The sequence below is a fragment of the Pristis pectinata genome, chromosome 6 (genome assembly GCF_009764475.1).
Source record: "Pristis pectinata isolate sPriPec2 chromosome 6, sPriPec2.1.pri, whole genome shotgun sequence".
In the NCBI taxonomy this organism is placed as follows: Eukaryota; Metazoa; Chordata; class Chondrichthyes; order Rhinopristiformes; family Pristidae; genus Pristis; species Pristis pectinata.
In genome coordinates this window covers 107,809,223-107,836,790 of record NC_067410.1, presented here as the reverse complement: position 1 = coordinate 107,836,790, position 27,568 = coordinate 107,809,223, and the positions used below count along the sequence as shown (strand labels likewise).

The window sequence follows — 27,568 nt, the reverse complement described above, 5'->3', positions numbered from 1 at the left end:
GAGAGGAAAATGGAGTGATATGGGCATTCTGTAGGTAGGAGGGATTAGCTATGTTAGCACAACATTGTGGGCCAAAGGGCTTGTTCTGTGCTATACTGTTCTATGTTCTATGTCAGTAGAACAGTAGGATAATAGGTAAGAGTAGATTTGGGAGGTGGTATCTTAGAGTCATTGAGTTGTACAGCACAGAAACAGGCACTTTAGCCCACTATGTCCATGCCGAACTTCTTGCTCATCTGCACTGATCCCATTTGCCTGCATTAAGACCATATCCTTCTATGCCTTGCCTACTTAAGTGTCTGTCTTATTGTCTCTCGAATGTAGTAATTGTAACTGATTCCATCACCTCCTCTGGCAGCACGTTCCAGATATCAACACTCCCCGTGTAAAAAACTTATCTGTAAGATCCCCTTTAAATCTTCCACCTTTCACCTAAAACATGTGTCCTTGCAGGCACGGTAGCGTAGTGGTTAGCATAATGCTTTACAGTGCCAGCGACCCGGGTTCAAATCCGGCCACTGTCTGTAAGGAGTTTGTATGTTCTCCCCGTGCCTTTGTTTCCTCCGGGTGCTCTGGTTTCCTCCCACAACCAAAGACGTACGGGTTAGGAAGTTGTGGGCATGCTATGTTGGCGCCAGAAGCGTGGCGACACTTGCGGGCTGCCCCCCAAAATCACTACGCAAAAGATGTATTTCACTGTGTGTTTCGATGTACATGTGACTAATAAAGATCTTATCTTATCTTTTGTTTTTGATACCTCTACCATGGGGAAAAGATTTTGACTGTACACCCCACCTATGCCCCTGAAAATCTCATGTATAGGCAGTCCCCAGGTTATGACGGCGTTCCGCCCCTGAGAACTGTCCATAACCCAAACTGTTCGTGAGTCGGAAACAAATAGAAACACTGTGTGGGAGAGGGTCACAGGAACACTGGTGACGGGAGAGCGAGCAAGCGCGGGAAGACCGGCCACCAGCCAGCCTCACTGACTCAGTGAGTGAGCGAGTGAGTCTGCCCAGCGGTCCCGGCTCTGATCGGCTCCACCCAGCCCCCACCTGTCGTGGCTCAGATGGGGTGGGGTTGGGAGAGAAGGCACAGGGAAATGCCCTGTTCCCACCCAGCAGAAGATGCCCGCAGCCCTGCAGCAGCCGGCAAATCCGTCCCCATCCATCCCGCCGGTCTCCCAAACACTCATCTGGGTGTCCATACGTCGGGTGTTCCTAACTTGGGGGGACCTTTTCTTTTGCAGGCTTAGCCAGCATTTAATTGCCCATCCCTAGTTGCCCTTGAGAAGGTGGCAGTGAGCTGCCTTCTTGAACCGCTGCAGTCTCAGAGTCATAGAGTCATACAGCACATAAACAGGACCTTCAACATGTTCATGATGACCTTGTTGCACATCTGCACTGATCCCATTTGCCTGCTTCTTCACCACTTGGTGTCAGCACACACTCCTAAGAGCGCACAAGCAGCAATTACTGGACTAGCATGCTAAGGGCTGAACTGCTCATCCAGCGACATGAGTTCAAATCTCATAGTGGTAGCAGAGGAATTTAATCCAAATAAATCTGGAGTAAAAGTCTAGTATCAGTGATGGTGACCATGAAACAATCAGACTGTCCTGAAAATCCAATGTGGTTCATCAATGTCCATTGGGAAAGCAAATCTGCCACCCTTTGTTAGTCTGGCCCAGTGGACCATAAGGACAGAATCAACCACATTGGTGAATCTGGGGTCATACGTAGACCAGGGGAACATTGATGAGCTGGATGTAGTTTAATGTTCACCAGTAGTCAAAGTCAAAGTCGAGTTTATTGTCATGTGCACAAGTACATATGTGCACAGGTGCAATGAAAACCTTACAGCAACATCAGAGGCACATAGCATCAGATAATCAGGATTCACAGGAAAAACATCAATTAAACATAAATTAGACACATTTTTTACCAGAAAGAATACAATTAGAACAAAAAAAAAGTCCATTTTCGTGCAAAGTGATCAAAGTGGTCATAGTGTTGCTGAACTGCAGTGATTGGGGTTGTGCCGGTTGCTAAAAATTGTGTATAATTTATGATTAGTTTGTGCTTTTCTTGTGAACCTGGTGGTGTGGGATTTCAGGCTTCTGTACCTGCTGCTTGATTGTGGCTGCGAGAAGACAGCACAGGCTAGATGCTGGGATGAATAAAGATCCCCACCATCCGGGCCATGCCACCTTCTGGCAGTTCCCATCAGGCAGGAGGTACGGAAGCCTGAAGTCCCACACCATCAGGTTCAGGAACAGCTACTTCCCTTCAACCATTCAGTTCTTGAACCAACCGGCACAACCTTAATCACTACAGTTCAGCAACACTATGACCACTTTGATCACTTTGCACTAAAATGGACTTTTTTGTTCTAATTATGTACTTTATTGTAAAAATTCTGTATAATTTATGCTTAATTGATGTTTTTCTTACGAATGTTGTGTATCTGATGCTATGTGCCTGTGATGCTGCTGCAAGTAAGTTTTTCATTACTCTTGTATATACATGTACTTGTGCATATGACAATAAACTTGACTTTGGCTTTTTTTACTTTCTTGGGGCAGCACCTCCTGTAGATACTACCGATGGTGGTGAGGGATGTACCCGTGATGTATTGGGCAGAGTCCACTACTCTCTGCAGCTTCTTACGTTTCTGTGTATTCGAACTGCCGTATCAGACCATAATGCAACCAGTCAGGATACTTTCAACAGTAACATATGTTGAAGTTTGTTGGGGTTACATCAGCTTTGATTATTGCAAATGTATTTATTTTACTTTTTGATTTGAAATCCCTCAGGTGTCCTTGTGGGATTCAAGTACAAGAAAGAGCTGGACATTGACTTCAGGAAAGAGGGTGGTGTACATGCACCTGTCTAAATCAATGATGCTGAGGTTGAGAGGGTTGAGAGCTTCAAGTTCCTAAGAGTGAACATCACCAATAGCCTGTCCTGGTCCAACCGCACAGACGTCATGGCCAAGAAAGCTCACCAGCGCCTCTACTTCTTCAGGAGGCTAAAGAAATTTGGCATGTCCCCTTTGACACTCACCAACTTTTATTGATGCACCATAGAAAGCATCCTATCTGGATGCATCACAGCTTGGTATGGCTGACTGCAAGAAACTGCAGAGAGTTGTGGACACAGCCCAGCATATCACAGACACCAGCCTCCCCTCCATGGACTCTGTCTATACCTCTCGCTGCCTTGGTGAAGCAGCCAGCATAATCAAAGACTCCTCCCACCTGGGTCACTCTCTTTTCTCCCCTCTCCCATCAGGTAGAAGATACAGGAGCCTGAGGGCACATATCACCAGACTCAAGGACAGTTTCTATCCCACTGTGATAAGATGATTGAACGGTTCCCTTATACAATGAGATGGACTCTTGACCTCACAATCTACCTTGTTTGACTTTGCACCTGATTGTCTACCTGAAATGCACTTCCCTGCAGCTGTGACACTTTACTCTGTATTCAGTTATTGTTTTTACCCTGTACTACCTCAATGCACTGTGCAATGAATTGACCTGTACGATCAGTATGCAAGACAAGCTTTTCACTATACCTCGGTACAAGTGACAATAATAAACAAATACCGTTACCAGATGTTTGCCTGGAAACTCTGACACAATGCCATCGTACTAGCCCAGAGCAGCACTGCTGATTATGACTACAAAGTTAAAAAAAAATCCTACCTCATGATTTTGTTATCTGTCTTTCTGCTAATTGGCAGGAAAGGAATCACTCATTTTTCCCAGTGACCTCTGTAGATCCCAATAGCAGGTTGCAGTGCCAGTTACTGTAATCTGAATTGATTAGTGTAGATGGTTCAGGGATCTTAAAATAGATGTTTCTATAAACCCCAAACAGTTCCTTGGCAAGGAGTCAAGGTAAGAGGAGAAGTTTTGCCTGGTGTTTTTGATGAATTGTTTTGACAGGGCATTAATCTCAACTTTCCTGCATTGCATTGATTTATTGGCTGGTTATGAAAATGTCAGCTAGCTCTTCAAGGTTTGATTGTAAAACAGTTCAAAATGTAAACAACAAGGCAGAAATGGGATCATTTTTTCTCCGAAACACTGCTTCACCTGTTCCCAAAGGGAAGGCTGGAATGGAAGACCAACAGACCAATTTAAACTTTTTTTTTCCTTCGTTCACCACTCACTGACAATGACGGCATTTATTTCTAATTAACCCTGGACTGGGGAGGCAGTTAAGGGTCAACCGTTGAGTCATTTAGGGAGTATAAGCAATAATGATTGGCTTTGCCAGCAATGACTACATTCTACACACGTGAATAGGAAAGGTTTAGAGGGATATGGGTCAAACGCAGTCAAATGTAACTAGCTTAGATAAGTATCTTGATTGGCATGGATGAATTGGGCTGAAGGGCCTGTTTCCATGCTGTATGACTCTATGACTCGATGAATGAACAAAAAGAAACCTTAAATTTAAGATGTTAGTTGCAAATAAGTGGTAAATTGGTAAATCTTAAAAAATTGGTAAATTGGTTTATTATTGCCATATATCCCGAGGTACAGTGAAAAACTTGCTTTGCATGCCATCCATACAGATCATTTCATTACAACAGTGCATTGAGGTAGTACAAGGGAAAACAATAACAGAATGCAGAATAAAGTGTTACAGTTACAGAGAAAGTACAGTGCAGGCAGACAGTAAGGTGCAAGGTCATAATGAGGTAGATTGTGAGGTCAAGAGTCCATCTTATTCTACAAGGGTACCGTTCAATAGTCTTCTAAGAGTGGGGTAGAAGCTGTCCTTGAGCCTGATGGTACCTGCTTTCAGACTTTTGTATCTACTGCCTGATGGGAGGGGGGAGAAGAGAGAATGTCCAGGGTGGGAGGGGTCTTTGATTATGTTGGCTGCTTTACCGAGGCAGCGAAAAGTGTAGGTGTCCATGGAGGGGAGGCTGGTTTCTGTGATGTGCTGAGCTGCTTCTACAACTCTCTGCAGTTTCTTGCGGTCACGGTCAGAGCAGTTGCCGTACCAAGCCGTGATGCTTCCGGATAGGTCGTTTCCTCTGGTAAATAAAGGTCCAGTTAGTCATATGGGCCATTGGCTATTGCTGCTACTTCACCCCCTCCCAAACAAGCCAATCACATCTTATCGACATAACTTTTCATTTATTCCTTGTTCATGTTTATATCGCTGCTCAAGTGCATCTATATTACTGGCCACAGCTATTCTTTGCAGTTCTATATTCTAAGATGATGCAACAAATTAATGAAGTGAGTATGAATGATAAAAGCAGATCACTGATATCCGTGGTTATTGTCTGAGATTGTCATCTCAGCTCGCTTCCTATGCTTTCAATACACTGCTGCACAGGTGACAGGAGTGTACAATGTCAACGCAACCATTCCCTTACTGTTATGATGAACATGTATCTGATTTTGAATACGTCAAATGGATTTGATGAAAGGACTTTTAATATAAAAGTTCATTCCATTCTTTAGAGATATCAAGGTTGCTTTCAACGTGAAGATATTATCAGAAAACAATTAGAGCTGCAGAAATATTTCCAAACAATACAGTGGAAAGGGAGCTGGCAGCTACGTCAGAGATGTTTCATGCTCACATGGTGTGTATTTGGATATAAGGTGGTACTTCCATCCACTGTGCCCCACACAGCGAAACAAAACAACTAAAAATGTAATAACTGTCTTTAGAATGACTCTGTGCATGGCCACATTTTGTGCCAAATTCTCAATGATGAGATCAGGCTTAGCCAGATTTATGCAAATATGACTGCTCTTAAACAGATGGAGCACATGCTCCTGTTTACATCAACGGTGCTGAGGGTGAGAGGGTTGAGAGTTTCAAGTTCCTAGGAGTGAACATCGCCAATAGCCTGTCCTGGTCCAACCACGTAGACATCACGGCCAAGAAAGCTCACCAGCGCCTCTACTTCCTCAGGAGGCTAAAGAAATTTGGCATGTCCCCTTTGACCTTTATGAATTTTTATCAATGCACCATAGAAATCTCCTGTCTGGATGCATCAGAGCTTGGCACGGCAACTGCTCTGCCCGGGACCTCAAGAAACTCCAGGTAGTTGTGGACACAGCTCAGCACATCACGGAAACCAGCCTCCCCTCCATGGACTCTGTCTACACTTGTCGCTGCTCCGTTAAAGCAGCCAGCATAATCAAAGACCCCACCCACCTGGACATTCTCTCTTCTCCCCCCTCCCATCGGGCAGAAGATACAAAAGCCTGAAAGCACGTGCCACCAGGCTCAAGGACAGCTTCTATCCCACTGTTATAAGACTATTGAATGGTCTCCTTGTATGATAAGATGGACTCTTGACCTCACAATCTACCTCGGTATGATCTTGCACCTTATTGTCAACCTGCACTGCACCTTCTCTGTAACTGTGACACTCCGTATTCTGTTATTGTTTTTACTCTGTACTACCTTAATGCACTGTTATAATGAATTGATCTGTGTGAATGGTATGCAAGACAAGTTTTTCACTGCACCTCAGTACGTGTGACAATAATAAACCAATTTACCAAAAAAATATACATAAGTGCACACATACTTGGCCTTAATGAGGTTTATGATTATTGATCGCAAGAGAACAAGTGTCGCTTCACAACTTTAGATATTTGTTACAATGGAGGAAATATCGTCACCAATTTATGCATTGCATGGTCCCGCAGATTACAGGATGATGATTGAGACTCAGACTTTGCCTGCGGAAACTTATCAGCTCTTTTGCAAAATGCTCCTATGGAATTATTCACTTCAGGGGACAGGTACAACCTTTGTTTAACATTTCACCTGAAAGATGGCACCTCCAACTGTGCAGCACTCCCTCGTCTCTGCACTAAAGTGCCAGACAGGATTTGGTGCTCAGATCTGTGGATCTTGAATCCATGACCTCCTGATTCAGAGGCAGGAGTACAGACAATTGATCCAAAGTCAACCAACTGATTATTTTCCCAATAATGATATACTGTTTAGCTTGGTTTTCCAACAAGATAAAACTCTGCAGGGATTTTATATTTTACACATTAATTTTTAAAACATGTTGCCATTGTATTTCTTTCTGTTTGACTGCACTCATGATATCCTTACAGTGATTACCCACCACCACGCAGTATTCATATTGCCTCTATACTTCCAAAACTGCCTCTCTCTGACCCTTTCTTCCTTAAATCTCTTTGCATTCTGCTCTGAGGTTAGGTCTGCACGGTAAAGCTGTTACCCCACAGCTCCAGTGATCCAGGTTCACTGTGGGTTTCCTCCAGGTGCTCCGGTTTCCCCCCACATCACAAATACATATAGGTTGGTAGGTTAATTTACCCCCAATGTGTAGGTGAATGGTAACATCTGGGGAGAGTTGATGAGAACATGACGAGATCAAAGTAGAAATGGTGCAACTGTGTACCTGATGGTTGGTGTGGACTTTGTAGGTCAAAGGACCTGTTTCCATGCTGTACCTCTATCAACAACTTTATAATACACAGTAATGTCTAAAGTCACAATGTGATTTTATTGTAAAGTGATCACTTTAGAAATAGTAACCATTTCATCTCAGAAGAAAGTCAACAATCTATATTATACTAAAGAAAAACATTTTCCTCAAGTGAGGTATTAATTTTCTATAATATTACCCTGTCACCCTGTCTATAATATTACCCTGTCTATAATATTACCCTGGGAGGTTTTTCACCCAGAGAGTGGTTGGTGCATGGAATGCACTGCCTGGGGTGGTGGTGGAGGCAGATACATTGAACAGGTTCAAGAGCTTGTTGGATAGGCATATGGAGGAGTGTGGGATAGGGGGATATGCGGGAGGAAGGGGTTAGGTAGTGTGAGGGTGGTTTGATGGACGGCACAACATGGTGAGCCGAAGGGCCTGCTTTGTGCTGTATGGTTCTATGGTTCTATGGTTCACATTCTGTTGGCCATTCTAGTTTTGCTGTGCTTTGCTGATTGGCTCAAAATAAAACAACCAATCAATGCTAATCTGTCGAAGGATTATGAAACCAATCATGAAAGATCCACCAATAAAATAAATGAATGAGAATTGCAGTGAAAAAAGTCTAAATCTTTTCACTTGCTCTTTTATTTTGGAAAAATGCTTATTCATTGCACCTGATCTCAGAAACATCTTTTTAACAAGGTGATATCACCAAAAATTTCAAATCATAATTAAATCCACCCATTGGTTTAACTTTTGAATACTGCGATGTCTTCATAACAGGCATATAATCTGCCTCCCAAAATAAATCAGTTCAGAAAAATAAATCAACTCAGAAAGCTATAGGTTATCGGCAGTAAAATTATTCATCAGGAAAATAAAGGGTTAAGCTCATGTTGGTATTTGGTATTTTCCTCACTGACTGCACTGTATCCCCGCTGATACCTAATGTTCCAGGGTGAACAGTTCAGAAGTGTATTATTTCACAATGCATCGGGTCGACTGCATCTGTGCAACTGGAAAACTCTCTTTTCTCATTGGCACAACTTGAATAACAACAACTCCCAGAGCTCCTTGAAAATGGCTACACAGGTTGATATGGTGGTAATGAAGGCAGATGACATGCTTGCCTATATTAGTCGAAGCAGTCAAGAGTCAGGAAGTTATGCTGCAGTTTTATAAAACTCTTATTAGGCCGCACCTGGAGTATTGCATTCAGTTCTGGTCGCCCTACTATTGGAAGGATGTGGAGGCTTTGGAGAGGGTGCAAAAGATGTTTACTAGGACGCTGCCTGGATTACAGGGCACATGCTATAAGGAGAGGTTGGACAAACTTGGGTTGTTCTCTCTAGAGCAGCAGAGGCTGAGGGGAGACCTGAGAGTGGTTTATAAGAGTACGAGAGGCATAGATAGGGTAGACAGCCGGTATCTTTTTCCCAGGGTCGAAATATCTAATACTAGAGGGCATGCATTTAAGGTAAGAGGGGGAAGATTCAAAGGAAATGTGCGGGGAAAGTTTGTTTACGCAGAGAGTGGCGGGTGCCTGGGGTGGTGGTGGAGGTGTTTATGAGGCTTTCAGATAGGCACATGGATGTGCAGAGAATGGAGGGATACGGATGTTGTGTCGGCAGAAGGGATTAATTTAGTTAGGTGTTTAATTACCAGTTTCAGCACAACATTGTGGGCTGAAGGGCCTCTTCTTGTTTTGTACTATTCTATGTTATGTGTATGACAATTATAGAAGCTGACAGCTCAGAGAGAAGCATCTCAGCCCATTTCATCAGCTCCTGCATTTTGATTTTCTGTTATTCAGACATGACCAGCATCTAGGCATCCCTATTTGCCCTTGAACTGAAGAATCAACCTCATTAATGGATTTGGAGTCACATAAAGTGAGGGACCAGGAATGACAGTTTCATTGCCATTGTTACTAGTGCTATACACTCTCCCTTACTCTCCACCCTATCATATACATTCCTTGAGACAAGAGATTGTTTTTTTTTTATTTCAAGAGTTACTTAATTAGTTGAATTTAAATTCCCCAGCTGAAATGGTGGGGCTTGAACTTGTCATTGAATCAATGGTCCAAATATTTGCACCTTATTGTGGTTACTTAGAAATTATGCCATCATACCCGATAAGACAGACCCAATTAGTCCAACTAGCCTTTTGTACCATAGAACTATAGAACACCACAGCACAGAAAACAGGCCATTCGGCCCTTCTAGTCTGTGCTGAAACAGTATTCCGCTAGTCCCATTTACCTGCACCCAGTCCATAACCCTCCAGACCTCTCCCGTCCATGGATCTATCCAATTTATTCTTAAAACTCAAGAGTGAGCCCACATTTACTACATCAGATGGCAGCCCGTTCCACACTCCCACCACTCTCTGAGTGAAGAAGTTTCCCCTAATGTTCCCCCTAAACTTTTCCCCTTTCACCCTAAAGCCATGTCCTCTCGTACTTATCTCTCCTAATCTAGGTGGAAAGAGCCTACTCGCATTAACCCTGTCTATACCTCTCATAATTTTGTAAACCTGTAGTATGATTAGAAGACAGCAAAAACTTGGTAATCAGTTTAGAATAGTGATATTATGAATTCTACTTAGTGTATCAACCCTCTATGATATGTGCAACTAACATTGGCAGAAAAAACACTGTAGTGGCATGAGTTAATGTATTAAGCAGCTTAATGCTTGCTTACTATAGTGATTTGTCATGTGACAGGAAAGACTTGTCATGTGATTGAAGGTGTTTGATCATGTATATAAAAGGAGGTTGTTGTTGTTGATGGAGAGAATGTCCTTGGATTGGAGTTGGAGGTAGTGTCAAGGACTGAAACAGAAGATCTTCCTTTATTTGCTGTTGTTAGGGCTTAGGAACAAAAGAAGGGATGTGAGACCATTGTCTTTTATTTCTCTTAAGAACTGTTTGTTTCCTAGATTGAGCACTCTGTGCCTCAAGCTGCACTTGTGGGTGAGTGGTGTCAAGGGCTATTGAAGACTCCTATATCTGCTGTTGTCAGGAATGACAGAATGTGATTGTGGACTGTTCAGTTGAATAATGTAAAATATTTGTTCTTGATATTAATTGTTTAATGAAACAATCTTCTTAAATTGGGATTGGAACCATATTGTAGTGAACCAGTGTTTTGTAATACCTTCCACTTTTCTCCCTGTAAAGTATTCAGTTGCCTTATGAAAGCTACAGTTGTATCTGCTGCCAATATTTGTAAAATGCAGACAGCACATTTTACAAATGCTAACTGACTGCAGAAAAGCATTTCTTCCCAGTTTACACCATTTTTAAAGTGCAATTAATTTACTAAAAACTCAATTGGACTAAAATGGAGATGGAGATTAAAAGGAAATCTGCTGATACTGGAAATGTACGATTGTTTTGAAACATAATGGTCAGCATTCCAGGTGGTATCTACGGCGTGAGAAATGGAGTTGAGTGTTTTGGGTCCCTTTCATCAGAAGTGAGGTCAAAATTCCAGCCTGTTATAAATTGCAGTGTAGGGGTGGGGAGAACAAATGGAATCCCTGTGATAGGAAGACAGAAGGTATGGTGGTAAGGGCTTAATTGTAGATCTGTCAGAAGGAGATGAATGAATCCAGAGAAAGATTGGGGGGGGGGGGAATAGAGGGGCAAATGTTGAAATTATGTTGGGAAAACTCTGGATAGCAAAACATGCCGCAGGTGCTGGATGTCTGAAATAAAACCAATGCTGAAAATACTCAATAGGTCAGGTGGCATCTGTGGACAGAAAACAATTAATGTTTCAGATGTATTGGAAGTAGATCTTTCATCAGAATGATCTACTTCCAATACACAGTGGAAACTGTGGTTATCTGGTAAGTTTTGTTGGCCTGAGGGCTATAACGAGCCAAGTTGGAAGATGTGATGTTGTTCTTTGAGCTTGTGTTGGGCATCATTGGAGCAATGCAAGAGGTCAAAGACTAGTCACTAATTCTCCATCCCACTTTGACCAGTGCTAGAAGTTCAGGTGTTGTCACTGTGGATGTACAAAGTTGTGGTCAAAAGTAATCTCCTGAGTTTGGTGTTTCCTATGTAGAGGAGACTGCATTCTGAGAACTGTCGCTGTCTGTAAGGAGCTTGTACGTTCTCCCGTGTCTGCATGGGTTTCCTCCAGGTGCTCCGGTTTCCTCCCACATTGCAAAGATGTACAGGTAGGTTAATTTGGGTTTAAAATGGGCGGTGTGGACTCATTGGGCCGGAAGGGCCTGTTACCATGCTGTAAATAAAAAAAATTTTAAAAATAACAAATTAGGAGAGTTACAAGTGAATTATTGCTTCACCTGGAAGACGTGTTTGGGTCCTGGAAATCAAGCCATAAGCATTAGGAATGGGGGCCTAAACTTTGCAGAATTTGGAGCAGTTGTCTGGCGGACGTGAAAAATCTCAATGCTCTCTTTCAAAATAATACATGGAAATGCCCTGTAGTATCCTGGCCAATATTGATCCCCAATCAACGTCGCTAAAACAGATCCATTGTCACCTTGCTTTATGTGGGCTTGTTGTCCACAAATGAATTGCTTTATTCCCTACACTTCAATAGTGATTGGTCCTCCCATGACAATAAGTAGGCCTTGTCCAATTAGTCAATTGAATAATGACATAATTGTATCTGAATGTTTGAAAAGCAATACAGTGTGTTGTCCTTCATCAATCATGGAATTTAATTTAGGAGCTGAGAGGTAATATTGTAGCTATATAGGACCCTGGTCAGATCCCACTTAGAGTACTGTGCTCAGTTCTGGTCGCCTCACTACAGAAAGGATGTGGAAGCCATGGAAAGGGTGCAGAAGAGATTTACAAGGACGTTGCCTGGATTGGGGAGCAGGCCTTACAAAAACAGGTTGAGTGAACTTGGCTTTTTCTCCTTGGAGCAATAGAGGATGAGCGGTGACCTGACAGAGGTGTAAAAGATTATAAGAGGCATTAATCATGTGGATAGTCAGAGGCTTTTTCCCAGGGCTGAAATGGTTGCCACAAGAGGACACAGGTTTAAGGTGCTGGGGAGTAGGTACAGAGGAGATGTCAGGGGTAAGATTTTTGCTCAGAGAGTGGTGAGTGTATGGAATGGGCTGCTGGCAACGGTGGTGGAGGCGGATACGATAGGGTCTTTTAAGAGACTTTTGGATGGATACATGGAGCTGAGAAAAACAGAGGGCTATGGGTAAGCCTAGTAATTTCTAAGATAGGGACATGTTCGGCACAGCTTTGTGAGCCGAAGGGCCTGAATTGTGTTTTCTATGTTTCACTCTGAATCATCCTGTGTTTGGGTGGCACTGCTGCCTCCCGTCTCCAGAGACCCAGGTTCAATTCTGACCTCCGGTACTGTCTGTGTGGAGTTTGCAAGTTCTCTCTGTGGGCTTCTTGCACCTGCCGTTTTCTCCCACACTCCAAAAACTTTGGGATCAGTGGGTTAATTGACCGCTCTAAATGGCATCTGGCATTCCAGTGAGTAGTAGAATCCGGTGGGAACATGAGGAGACTATAATGGGATCAGTGTAGGATTAGTGTAAATGGGTGGTTACTGGTGGGCAATGGGCCGAAGAGCCCGTTTCCATGCTGTATGACTGACCCAGATAGTGAAAGGCGCGGTATTCTTCCCTCCTTGCAATAAAGGTTGCAGCAGCCTTTCCTGTCACTTAATAAAACGAGCATGCATCGCCCCAGAAGCTATTACCATAAGGTAGTACGTACTGCATAAATGAATGGGCAATTTGCACCTGGGTTCCGAAGCCTTCCCTTTGATCACCAGAGTTCTTTGAAAACTCATCTAATGCCAAGGTAACTATAGCAGCCCCGCTCCACTGTAAAGCATTTGCGACGACACTTCAGCATGCATAAGATGCAGATTGGTAGTAAGTTTGTACCAACACGTGCAGTAGTCGGTGAAGAATTCTGATTTCCTGGTTATAGATTGTATGTAGATGAGGCAATGACGCATCTTGGGCGCGTCAGATCGCCGCCAGACCTGTTCTCTCAGTCAATGCAAACGTGCACTACATGGAGCCTTTATTAACCGCGTACGTACACTTTCTCTCTCGACGACTGTTGGGCTTTTTTCCCCCTCAAAGAATTAGCAGGCTGGTGTGTACCTATTCATCAGCGGAGCGCCGGCCAGTAGTGGAGACAACTGCTCCCCGTGGATCGATTAATTTACTCCAAACTCGACCACTAGGACAAAGCAAGTGAGAGCGGGCAGCGTTTCAGCACCACGAAGTCGGGACAGCGACCTGGAGAGTAAGCGCCCGCGGGACATCCGCTCGGTCGGGCTTCACCCGGAACGCTGCTGCGGACAAGTTACGGCATGAGAACGGGGGGCGAGGTGTGCGGGACTGCTTTCATTTGAGAGAGAATTCTCCTGTCCGGGGCAACCATGTCTGATAGCCCGGTAACATGGTCCACGAACAGAACCCATTCGGTCAGTGGTGATGCCGGAATGCCGGGTCCCACGGCGAGTACTCCACCCCTGGGTAGACCGGTGAATCTCTTTGTCTTTTGGTTCACTCTTCTCTCCAGCATCCTCATCCTCCTGGGCAGCGTCTACTCGCTCGTTTGCCTGCTCAGGACGAGGAACAGGAATTCCCTGGTGGTGATCGTGGCCTCGCTCTCCGCCGATGACCTTCTCTACGTGGTGGCGGTGACAATATTCATGTCCCTTCAGTGGGCGAGTGAGGTGGTGCTGACCTCCGTCTGCTCCGCAGCGGCAGTGCTCTACTTACTGCACGGGGTCTCCAGTGCCCTCAAGTCTTCGTTGATTGTCATCTATAACTACTACACCACCAGTCGCTCCGGTCTTTGCAGAGGGAGCCGGACATGCATCCCCATGAGCTGGCTCCTGGTCATTTTCTGGGGCTTCAGCCTGTTAGTGTGTCTGTTGCCCGTTTGGGGATGGGGTTCCTTCGTCCCAACGCCCTGGGGATGCCTCGCCGACCACAGAAGCTCTTACGTGACATTCCTCTTTGGTTTGTACTCCCTTTGTTTCGTTGTCCTCATTGGCTTCTCCGTCCCCCTCGCCTACAAACTGCTTTGCTCCGATTGGCAACATCACGGACCCCTCTCGCCCAATTACCACCAAGTGACAGACGGCGCGACTCCGGCCAGCAAAGTCTCCGTCTTGGAGGACCCGGAGGACAGAACTTTAAGGACTGGCATAAACCAGAGCAACGATATCCATAGTGGCTCTGAGACCCCGCATTTACCGCAGTGCCTGAGCGGGGATTTCGGGTCCATGAATCGAGCGGTCGCCTTTGCTCAGAAGCGTTTTGCTCTGATTTTAGCCATAACTAAGATTGTACTGTGGCTACCCCTGATGGTATGTACAACACGTCTACTATCTATCTACTTAACTCTAACATGTATATTTTGCTTCTAAGAATTCTGGACATATCTGCAATAGATTTAACTCAACAACTTGCCCACAACCCAGAAAAGTGATTGTACCGTAATTTGGGTTTCCCCACTAGTAAACGGTCGAGGTAATAAATCCTATGGGGTGACGCGTGCATACAGCACGCCGGCCCTGCACACCGTCGCGCCGTCTATTCTTTGCTTAAACTGTGCATTTGCCATCCGGACTCTCCTAGTCCAAAGCGGGTGAGAAACGTGCTCTTCGGAGTGAGTTGGAAATCGTTAAGCCGCTGTCTCTCAACCAGTGTTTAAAAAAAATGCGACTTGGGCGCGATGCAATGGTTTCGTGTTCCTCTATTCCTGCACCGCGCACGGGAACGAGCTGCAGTGCAACAGTCGTATGTACAGAAAGGGCACTTGGAGCCCCCCCCCCCACCAGAAAACCCTCTCCGTTTGCAAAAAAAAATACAAGCCCATAAGCAAAACGCGGAGATAAGCATCTTAAGAAATTGCCATCCGCATCTTTGTGTCTTTGCGTGCTCTTTGAAAAGGCTCTTTGAGTCTCACTGCCCAGGCGCCTCCTCCGTTTTAAGCATGTATCCAATTCTCTTTTGGAAGTTGTTACAATATCTCCGTCCTCCACCCTCTCAGCAGCACATCCCGGCTGAAAACACCGACAACATAGAACCGTACAGCACAGAAACGGGCCCTTCATCCCACGGTGTCCGTGACCAACACCATGCCCAATTAAACTCAATCTCTCCTGCCTGCACATGATCCATATCCCTCTATTCCCTGCATATCCATATGTCTACTTAACAGCCCTTTACAACGTACTTGATCAGGTACATGGATAAGAAGGGGTTGGAGAGATGCTGGCCAAACGTAGGCAAATGCGACCAGCTTAGATGGGAATCTTGGTCCCATTGGACCAGTTGAGCCGAAGGGCCTGTTTCTGCGCTCTATGGTTCTTAAACGCCTCTATGGCATCTGCTTCCACTGCCACCCCTGGTAGCCCATTCCAGCCACCCACCACTCGCTATGCCCACACATCATCTTTAAATGTTCCCCCTCTCATCTTTAAATTCATGTCCTCTAGCACTTGACATTTCTGCCCTGGTACAAAGATTCTGACTGTCGACCCTATCTATGCCCATAAACTTCTATCAGGTCTCCCCTCAGCCTCTGCTCCAGAGAAAACAACCCAACCTCTCCTTGTAGCTCATACCCTCTAATCCAGGCAGCAGTCTGGTGAACCTCTTCTGCACCCTTGCCAAAGCTGTCAGATCCTTTCTGTAGTGGGCAGCCAGAACTGGTTGCATAAGAAGTATTGATCTCTCCTCTTCTTTTGCCAATGTTCTTAAAACTGGGTACTTTAGTGACAAAACTCTTCTGCCAATTGACACAATTTCACCTTATTTATTCTATTAAACCTCTTAAAAACACCACTATTAAATCTCCCTTTAATCTTCTTGGCTCCAAGTACAACCCCAGCTGCTCCAATCTTTGCAATATACCTACAGCTGCTTCTCACTGGGCTATCCTAATAACTCTCCAGCACACTAACATCAAGCTTAGCATTGTAGAGTTGTACAACACAGAAACAGGCCTTTCGGCCCAATTCATCCATGCTGACCGAGTTGCCTACCTGAGCTAGTCCCATTTGCCTGCATTTGGCCCATATCCCTCAAAACCTTTCCTGTCCATGTATCTGTCCAAATGTCTTTAAACACTGTAATGATACCTGCCTTAACCATCTCCTCTGGCAGCTCATTCCATATCCTCTGTGGAAAAACTTGCCTCTCAGGCCCCCTTTTAATTTTTCCCTTTTCACATTAAACCTATGTCCTCTAGTTTTAGACTTCCCTACCCTTGGACAGAGACTGATCATCCATCTTATCTATGCCCCTCATGATTTTATATACCTCTTTAAGGTCACCCCTCAGCCTCCTAAGCTCCAGGGAATAAAAGCCCCAGCCTATCCAGTACCTCCTTATAGCTCAAGCCCTCCAGCTTTGACATCCTCCCTAATGTCTGGTTTCCAGAGATAAACTCAACCCTATCAGAAGTCTCCCTGGTGATTTATAAAGACTTGGCATAACTTGCTTTGCCTTCTACTTGATGCCACTTCAAAGCATCAATCTCCATAGGCTTTCATTAGCAACCTTAACAATTTGTTTGCTTGTGTGAAAATCCAGGTCTCCCTGTTGCCGCAACCCTTGTAACATTAGACCATTGTGTTTATATTTCATTTGGAGGAACTCAATGGGCCAGGCAGCATCTGTAGAAGGACAGGGATATTCGAATGAAACGTCAACTGTTCATTTCCTTCCATAGATGCTGTTTGACCCCCTGAGTTCCTCCAGCAGTTTGCTTTATGCTCCAGATTCCGGCATCTGCGGTCTCTTGTGTCTCCATTATTTTCCATCTACTCATTTTCTTTCACAGTAATTTGTTTTTCAATTTGGAAAATTAATTCTCAACCCTCTCTGCCCCCCCCACCCACCCCCAAAATGTACAAAAATCTGCAATCTGTTCAGGTAGTGAAAATCAAACCATCTTGTGAAAACTGGTTCTGATTTCCCTCAAAGAAAACAAGGTTTCCATTGTTGCTGGTTTTGACACGTGCTCTGGTTTCAAGGATTAATGGTCCCTGTGGCTGAGAACGCGCTTGACTGTCCCTTGTGTTCTGCAGATACAACTGCTCGTCAACCATATCACCAAACCTGAGAAGGTGTCCTTCGAGTCTCTAGGCTTCATCCTGACCTTGCTGGCGGCCGCTATAACGCCACTGTTTGTTCTATCTGAACGATGGATTCATCTGCCATGTGGCTGCATCATCAACTGCAGAAACAGTGTGTACACAGTTGCCTCAGAGTCAGCTAAAGGTAAGGGACATTGTATTACATGACTGACATGCATACAGCCAACACATGCAATGGAGTTTTCAATAAGGACAAAGAGGCTTTACATTAGAAATAATTGTGACTCTCCCATGTGTTATCAAAACTTCATATTAATCTCAATGCAATTCAAGTAATTGCAACTGCATCCTGATATAACTGATAACTTTCATTTACAAAGGACATTTTCACCAAAGGGGGTCTAACATTTAGAAAGAGACTGGAGGAAGACAAGATATCTTTATTAGTCACGTGTACATCGAAACACAGTGAAGTGCAGCTTTTGCGTAGAGTGTTCTGGGGGGCAGCCCGCAAGTGTCGCCACGCTTCCGCCGCCAACATGGCATGTCCACAACTTCCTAACCCGTACGTCTTTGGAATGTGGGAGGAAACCAGAGCACCCAGAGGAAACCCACGCAGACGCAGGGAGAATGTACAAACTCCTTACAGATGGCGGCCGGAATTGGACCCGGGTCGCTGGTGCTGTAATAGTGTTACGCTAACCACTACACTACCATGTCTGCCCATGAAAGTACAGTTGAGAAAGTAAATTGGTTTATTATTGTCACAGGTGCTGAGGTGCAGTGAATGCCATCCATACAGATCATTTCATTGCACCAGTGCATCAAGGTAGTACAAGGCGGTGGGGGGAGCGGGGAACAGAATGCAGAATAAAGTGTTACAGTTACAGAGAGAGTGCAGGCAGACAACAAGGTGCAAGGTCATAACGAGGCAATGAGAAGTGTAGACAGAGTTCATGTAGGGCAGGCTGGTTTCCTTGATGTGCTGAGCTGTGTCCACAACTCGCTGCAGTAAGTGGGTCGTAAAGACAGCTTTTATCCTTCAATTTAATGCAGGCTCTTGGACTTGAGAACTGGAGAGTCATCAGATCAATAATTTATTAGATTGAAACAAATTCAACTTATGAAATTGGTTCTTGACATTTAATAGTAATAAACTCATTGGGAATTACTGACCCAAGCTCCCACTCTGTCTACACCTCTCGCTGCCTCGGTAAAGCAGCCAACATAATCAAAGACCCCTCCCACCCCGGACATTCTCTCTTCTCGCCCCTCCCATCGGGCAGAAGATACAAAAGCCTGAAAACATGTACCACCAGACTCAAGGACAGCTGCTATCCTGCTGTTATAAGACTATTGAATGGTTCCCTAGTACAATAAGATGGTCTCTTGACCTCAATCTACCTTGTTATGATCTTGCACCTTATTGTCTGCCTGCACTGCACTTTCTCTGTAACAGTAACACTCTATTCTGCATTCTGTATAGTTTTACCTTGTACTACCTCATTACGCTGTTGTAATGAATTGATCTGTATGAACGGTATGCAAGACATGTTTTTCATTGTACCTCGGTACATGTGAGAATAATAAACCAATTCCAATTCAGGTAGGATAATCTGAAGGAACAAATGCAATTGTGAATCTGGGTGAAACTTATTTACTCAGAAAATGATTTGAATATGGAAGTCACTGCCAGAGCAGTCAGGTTGAGATGTACAATATAGGTTCATTTTAGAGGCACCCAGTTAACAGATGAGGAGAGGGGAGAAAGGGATAAAAGGACAAAGGATCATAGAGAGAGATAAAGAATGATGGCCTAAGTATTATATGGAATTCAAATACCATAATTGGAACAAGTGGCACACTTCTGTGATGTACATTCTCTGTACTACTATATAATTAACTTTTCTACAGTTTCTCACTACTTTAAACCTTTTGTATCATTCAATATTTATGAATAATGGAAGGTTATAGGCAGATCTCAGAATACAGGGCTAATACTAAAGCATATGAGCTATATGTAAGATTTGTACCTTGTACAGAAGCCTGAAGTCCCACACCACCAGGTTCAGGAACAGTGACTTTCCTACAACCATCAGGTTCTGGAACCGACCTGCACAACCCTAACCCTACCTCAGCAACAGAACACTACTGACCACCTCTTGCGCCGCCGTGGACCTGTCTCTGATTGTGTTTCATTTTGCACAGTCTTTTCTTCACTATCTGGTGCAATTATGCTTTGTGTGCTGTCTGTACCTACATGCCTGCAATGCTGCTGCAAACAAGTTTTTCACTGTGCCTGTACCTTGTCGTACTTGTGCACATGAGAATAAACTGGACTTGACAATCAGAGAGATCACCTCACTCTTGTGCATTCAAATTCCATCTTCTTCAATTTATTTTCTCCATGTATGTCACACACCCTGAGCTGCCATCTTGACCTCTTGTGGGGTCAGCAAGCTTAAGAACTTCGCTATTCCTTTTCAGAAGCATGTTGGCATCCTGCTCTTACTCAGCCTTCCATTCCCTGGCTTCCTGCTCACAGTGCTCCTTGCCCTTCCACCTTTTCCATCTAGTCCAAGGTTGAGCCTGTTAACTCTGCCACTTTCTGCTGCTGTGTGGCCTAATCGTGGGTTTGTAAGGGTTTCTTTCTAATGAAAGTGTGCAGAGTTGTGATGAGGTTTAAGAAAGAAAACTCCACAGTAAAGTGATTTGATTACTCCAGGCAGAACCACAAATGACCCTAATCAAAAGAGTAGAATCTGTAATTTAGAACATAGAACATTACAGCACAGTACAGGCCCTTCGACCCACAATGTTGTGCCAACATTTTATCCTGCTCTAAGATCTATCGAACCCTTCCCTCCCACATAGCCCCCAATTTCTCGATCATTCATGGGTCTATCTAAGAGTCTCTTAAATGTCCCTAATATATCTTCCCCCACCACCTCTGCTGGCAGTGTGTTCCATGCACCCACCAGTGTGTGTGTGTGTGTCCTCATCCTCCAATCACCTTAAAATCATGCCCCCTTGTGTTAGCCATTTTTGCCCTGGGAAAAAGTCTCTGACTGTCCACTCGATCTATGCCTCTTCTCATCTTGTGCACCTCTATCAAGTCACCTGTCATCCTCCTTCTCTCCAAAGAGAAAAGCCCGAGCTCACTCAACCTATCCTCATAAGACATGCTCTCCAATCCAGGCAGCATCCTGGTAAATCTCCTCTGCACCATCTCTAAAGCTTCCACATCCTTCCTATAATGAGGCGACCAGAACTGAACACAATTTAAAATGTGAGAGGTTGAATTTGTAGGTGGCAGTGAGGCCAGGGAAAGATGTACATGCAAGGAGCTTGCTTTGGGATGAAGTCTGCTGGATTGCAGCATCTTGCTATGTGACGTGACATGATTTTCTTTTCTGCACCTTCTGGAAATTGCTGGATGTGCAAGTTGTTAATGGTGCAGTGATGTATCTAGGACCTAAATTAAACAATGGGATCAAGGGTCTACCTTCATGAGCAATGAGACCTAAGGCTTGGGACAGGAAAAAAAATGACGTGACATGGTGAATTCAATGGCAGATGAAGTACAGAAAGAGAAATAGACAGAAAGAAAGATAGGATTAAGAGAAAGAATGTGTGTACTAAAATGAGAGAGGAAAATTAAGAAAAGTAATAAAAATAATGTTTGTTTTTAAAATTTCTAGTGATTTACTGCTTGGAAGAATGAGACCACAAATTTAATTATTCACATTCTTGGGAAAACCAGTTGATTGGCTCTAATTTAACAGTTGTTAAACTGTTGTGGTGTTGGTTACTCAACATTGCACAGCAAGTATAAGGGGCAATTAATGTGTAAATCCAGAAACTATGACATCTGATGTGCTACCATTTTTGTAAACCTAATGATTGTTGCTGGAAACATACACATTATTATCAGAAAGTATCATTCTGAATCCATTACTTTTTCAGCAATTCTGGCTGCTTGTTTTCTTTGGCCTGACGTAATCCTAGCGAGCAAGGAGTTCCTACAGACTTCGTGCAAAGTTGTGTAAAGAGTAATGGTTTAAACAAATGCCGCTATTGCAGTTTCAACTGTTTCTGTCTCAGTTTGCTGTGGTGGGGAAAAGAATGCTGTCTATATTGGGTAGACTGGACTTTGGACATTGATGTTGATGTTATTTTGCCCTGAAAGTTGCTGAAAATAGATCTTATTAGTCACGTGTACATCGAAACACACAGTGAAATGCATCTTTGTGTAGAGTGTTCTGGGGGCAGCCCGCAAGTGTCCGGCGCCAACATAGCATGCCCACAACTTCCTAACCTGTACGTTGTTGGAATGTGGGAGGAAACTGGAGCAGCTGGAGGAAATCCATGCAGTTACAGGGAGAATGTACTGACTCCCTACAGACAGCAGCCAGAATTGAACCCAGGTTGCTGGCACTATAATAGCGTTATGCTAGCTGCTACACTACCATGCCTGCCCACACAATGCAAGAGGAAACAACACAACGGACTCTATAGGACACACTGGGTTGGAGTGTACTGCACTAGCAACTACATAACTCCTCAACTAGTTACACTGAACACTGGCAAAAGTAGCACCATGGCCAAGAAGTATAAAAGAGACTAATTCATTGTCCAATGAAATAGAAAGCAGGAGAGTGAAATCACGTCCAGGCAGAGAAAAGGAAAAGCAAAAGCAAATAAAAGAATAATCTGCTTTCCAAATCTACAGAAACAGCGGAAGTCGATAGAGTTGTTACCTCACACATAATAGTTAATTTGTACTAGAAAGGTTGTGGCAATTAACATTCATCACATCATAATAAGAGTACTTAGACTTGATGCCCTGTGGTGAATTTAATTTGTATCTACAGGGGAAGTAGAATCGTCACACTATTCAATGGTCTGAACAGGGAATCGGAGAGACAGATGCTATCTCCGTTAATCTAACAGTGAGCTCATTCAGCAGTGTCTTGATTTCTGCATTTTTCATGCATCTGCTTTCGTCTCAAGTTGATGCACCACTTGCCCAAGCAACAGCGTTACTGCCGTTGTAACAAGTAAAACTATTCACCTCCTCTCTCTTTAAACAATAAATTGCACTCATCTTTCCATTTAAAACATCACAGTGAGCAGGTGCTGCTAAGTTGACTTTCCCTACACTTTCCACACCCCATGAAACCCGAAGGTCACCTTCACTATTCAGAAGACCTCATTTTCAGGCAGCAATGTGGATGTAGATTTACTGACAACCTGCAAGTAATCCAAACCAAGATGGGCTACTGTAATTGAAATTTCACTCCATGGATAGGCCATGTTAGAAAATAAATTGCTTCCTATGACTAATGAATTTTAATCAGGGTCTGAAATGAGGGCCTGGATGGAAATGTACTGGGGAGTCCACCCTATTATGGTATGTCCACAGATTCCGATAATTGTACAGTCTCCGAATAGATTAAACAGATAATAATGTTATCTTTCTCGATGTAAAGGCCATCACGTAAATCCATTTACCTAAAAAGCCACGCAGAGTTACATACAATTTGCTTTGAAATGGGCACATTATCAAAAGAGAATTACTTTCACAAGAAATATTGTATTCTCAGCAGTCAGTGACTAGGTAACAAGCAAACATGAAACTCATCACCGGGAAATGAAATCTCTATCTTATAAGATCAAGTCCATTCCATTTACTGCTCTTGTAAATTATTCTGAATTGAAAAGAAAATTCATGAAATTTTTTGGGTTTTTTTCCCCAAAAGGTAGGGATACCATCAGAAATCATCCAGATTTTAGAGTAAAATTGCATGAATGAAGTAACTGTATGAAGCAGAAATGATTCAACAGCAAAATGCACAGCTAGTAGACCCTTGTGTGATTTGAAAGATCTTTGGGGAGAAACTCATTTGATTGCTGCTGCATAGCTCCAGCAACCCAGTTCAATCCTGGCCTTGGGCGTTACCTGCGTGGAGTTTGCACGTTCTCTCTGTGATTGTGTGGGTTTCCCCTGAGGTACCCTGGTTTCCTCCCACATCCCAAAGCTGTGTGGGTTGGTAGTTTAATTGGTGAATGTAAATTGCCCCTAATGTAAGTGGTGGGAAGAATCAGGGGGGAGTTGATAGTCAGGTGAGAGAGAGAGTAAGGATAGAATAGATAGGAACGCTGCAGTAACTGACATGGACTCACTGGGTCAGATAGAATCCTAGAGTCATACAGCACGGAAGCAGGCCCTTCAGCCCAACTGGTCCATGCTGACCAAGATGCCCATCCAAGCTCATCCCATTTGCCTGTGTTTGACCCATAACCTTCTAAACCTTTCCTATCCATGTACCTGTCCAAGTGTCTTTTAAATGTTATTGTACCTGCCTCAACCACTTCCTCTGGCAGCTCATTCATACATGTGTTTTTAAAAAAAGTTGCCCCTTGTGTTCCCATTAAATATTTTGCTTCTCAACTTAAGCCTGTGCCCTCTAGTTCTTGATTCCCCAATCCTGGGAAATAGACTGAGTGCATTCACCCTGTCTATGCCCCTCATGATTTTAATCACATCCTTCTATGTTGTAAGAAAATGTGATTAAAATAAACATGATTTTAAAAAAATGTAGCAAGGACTGAAACCAGTTGGAAAATTGATACCCATTATGAGATGTGTGAGATGATACTGTGTTAAACAAAATTTCTCTGGCCATCACCACTGGCAAAATCGTAAAAAGGAAATCAGAAGGGCGTCCCTCTACACAGCATCCTCACATTAACCTGACGTGATTGAAAAGACCTTTGGGGAGAAATTCATCTTATAAGATAAGATTTCTTTATTAGTCACATGTACATCGAAACACACAGTGAAATGTGTCTTTTGCGTAGTGTCCTGGGGGCAGCCCGCAAGTGTCACCACGCTTCGGGCGCCAACATAGCATGCCCACAACTTCCTAACCTGTACATCTTTTGGAATGTGGGAGGAAACCGGAGCACCCGGAGGAAACCCACGCAGACACGGGGAGAACCTACAAACTCCTTACAGACAGTGGCCGGAATTGAACCCGGGTCACTGGCGTTGTAAAGCGTTATGCTAACCGCTACACTACCATGCTCTTTGATTGCTGATGCTAAATGCCTGCAAGAATATTGACTGGTTGCACTCACCTCCTGGCCCTTCAGCTTTATTGAAATGTGTTGACTTTGAATGCCAAACATACTTGGTACAGAGACAGTCCACATAAAATATTGGTGACTTGGGGCCTCATTAGCTCATTGTAATCATCTGGCTGCATAACAGACCCGTTACAGTATGTCCTGATGCAGTGTCCTAACCCGCAACATTGACAATTTCTTCCCCCCAACTGATGCACCTCAACCCACTGAGATCCTCCAGCAGATAGTTTGTTGCTGCAGACCTATTATAATACTACATACAGGTGAAATTCCATTAAAATATAGTCGTATTTACCAGGGTTATCAGTACTTTAAAGCCTTACCTATCAGCCCAGGACTCACTCACTATAATTAGATCCCAGTTACACAAAGCCTTGATTTTAAGATTGTTATCTCTGTTTTCAAATCCCTCCATCCAACTGCCCCTCCAGATCTCTGTAATCTCCACTGACCTTCAGAAATATTTTCACCCCAATAGATTTTGCTTCAAGCACATCTCAAACCTCTCTGCCATGCTTTTGTTTCCTCCTTGAAGATTCTACTTAAAATCTGTCTGTTTAACTAAGGTTTTGTTGCTTGTCCTGATGTCCCCCTACGTCCTTTGGTGCCAGTTTTTGTTTCATGGTGCTCTGATAAAGTGCCTTGGGGCACTTTACCTGGACACAGGTGCTACATAAATGCAAGTTGTTACATTAAATTTAACAAATACTTAAAGACAAAAATGGAGGTCCGGGAACTTGAGTATGATCTGCACAATATAGGATAACTGTGGCCACCGGGCAGAATATTCCAGAAAATGTAGAAAATTATTCCCACTGAGGTTTGCAATGAGGATTTAATGGAAGCATTTAACCTTGAGAAGTTTTCAGGAGAGAACTGTAGATATATTACAAGCGAGGTAAACCAGAGACCTGGACTATCGACAAGCTGCTGGAGGAACTTGGCCAGAAACATCGTCTATCCCTTTCCCTCCTGACCCGCTGAGTTTCTCCAGCAGATTGTGTGTTGCTCCAGATCCCAGCATCAGCTGTCTCTTGTGTCTTCTGGACCAATGACTTTTTAAAAAATGTATTAATTTATAAGATACTAGTATCACTGACAAAGCCAGCATTTGTTGTACATCTCTGATTGCCACTGAGGAGGTGGTGGTGAGCCATCATCCTGAACTGCAGTGGTCTTTCTGGCAAAGATCTCCCACTCAGCTGCTGGGGAGGGAGTTCCAGCATTTGGAACCAACGATGTATTGGTACTGGTATTGATTTATTATTGTCACTTGTACCGAGGTACAGTGAAAAACTTGTCTTGCATACCGATCGTACAGGTCAATTAATTACAAAGTGCTGTTACATAGAACATAGAACAACTACAGCACAATTCAGGCCCTTCGGCCCACAAAGCTGTACCGAAAATGTCCCTACCCTAGAGATTACTAGGCTTACCCATAGCCCTCTATTTTACTTAGTTCCATATACCTATCTAACAATTTCTTGTAAGACCCTATCGTATCAGCCTCCACCACCATTGCCGGGAGCCCATTACACGCACTCACCACTTTCTGAGTAAAAAACTTACCCCTGACATCTCCTCTATATCTACTCCCCAGCACCTTAAACCTATGTCTTCTTGTGGCTACCAATTCAGCCCTGGGGAAAAGCCTCTGACTATCTACCCTAACAGTGGGTTAGTACAGAGTGCATTGATGTAGTACAAGTAAAAACAATAACAGTACAGAGTAAAGTGTCACAGCTACAGAGAAAGTGCAGTGCAATAAGGTGCGAGGTCACAACAAAGATGTATTTCCAAGTCAGGATGGTGTGTGACTTGAGAAGGGGTGATGTTCCCACGTGGCTGCTACCCGTATCCTTTGTAGTAGAGGTCACGGGTTTGTCACACAGTCATAGATTTATACAACATTGGAAACAGGCCCTTTGGCCCATCTCATCCATGCTGACCAAGGTGCCCACCTCAGCTAGTCCCATTTGCTTGTATTTGGTCTATATCTCCCTCAACCTTTCCTATCTATGTACCGATCCAAATGTATTGTAAAGGTTGTAATCGTCTCTCCCACTTCTGACAGCTCATTCAATGTGCTCACCACCCTCCGTGTGAAAAAGTTGCCTCTCAGGTCCCCTTTAAATCTCTCCCCTCTCACCTTAGACCTATGCCCTCTAGTTTTAGACTCCCCTACCCTAGGAAAAAGACTATTCTCCTTATCTGTGCTCCTCATGACTTTATAAACCTCTATAAGGTCACCCCTCAGCCTCCTTCACTCCAGGGAAAACAGTCCCAGCCCATCCACTCTCTCCTTGTAACTCAAGCCCTCCAGTCCCAGCAACATCCTTGTGAACCTTTTTTCTGCACCCTCTCTAGCTTAATGACATCCTTCCTACAGCGAGGAGACCAGAGCTGCACACAACACTCAATACATGAAGTGCAGCTGGGGAGTTGTTGTCAGGTTGCTCCAGGCAATCTGCTGCAGTGCATTTGGTGTACGGTACATACTGCACCCCTGAGTGATTTGGATGGTTGATGTGGTGCCAATCAAGCACTTGACTTTGTCCTGGATGGTTCTGGACTTCTTGTCTGTTGTTCTGCATTCACCCAGACCGGTGGAAAATCTTCCGTCACGCTCCCGTAGAAAGTGGAAAGGATTTGGGGTGTTAGAGAATGCGACATATCAGCGCAAGTTCTCCCACGTCAGCTGAGGAAGTTAAACTTGTAGGAACTGGAATTGAACATAGAACAGTACAGTACATTATGGACCCTTCGGCCCATGATGTTGTGCCAACCTATATACAGCTACTCCACGATCAATCCAACCCTTCCCTCCTACACAGCCCATAACCTTCCATTTTTCT

General features: G+C 43.9%; 1 protein-coding gene across 1 annotated transcript in view; it reads left to right on the top strand.

Moving 5' to 3' along the window:
* Nucleotides 1-13,880: 13,880 nt before the first annotated feature.
* Nucleotides 13,881-27,568, top strand: part of LOC127571898 (probable G-protein coupled receptor 149) — a 54,897-nt gene continuing 41,209 nt past the window's right edge. Inside the window, exons 1-2 of the mRNA XM_052018647.1 lie at nt 13,881-14,819; nt 17,550-17,742. Of these exons, the coding sequence (XP_051874607.1) occupies nt 13,881-14,819; nt 17,550-17,742 (1,132 nt within the window). The remainder of the gene's footprint in view (nt 14,820-17,549; nt 17,743-27,568) is intronic.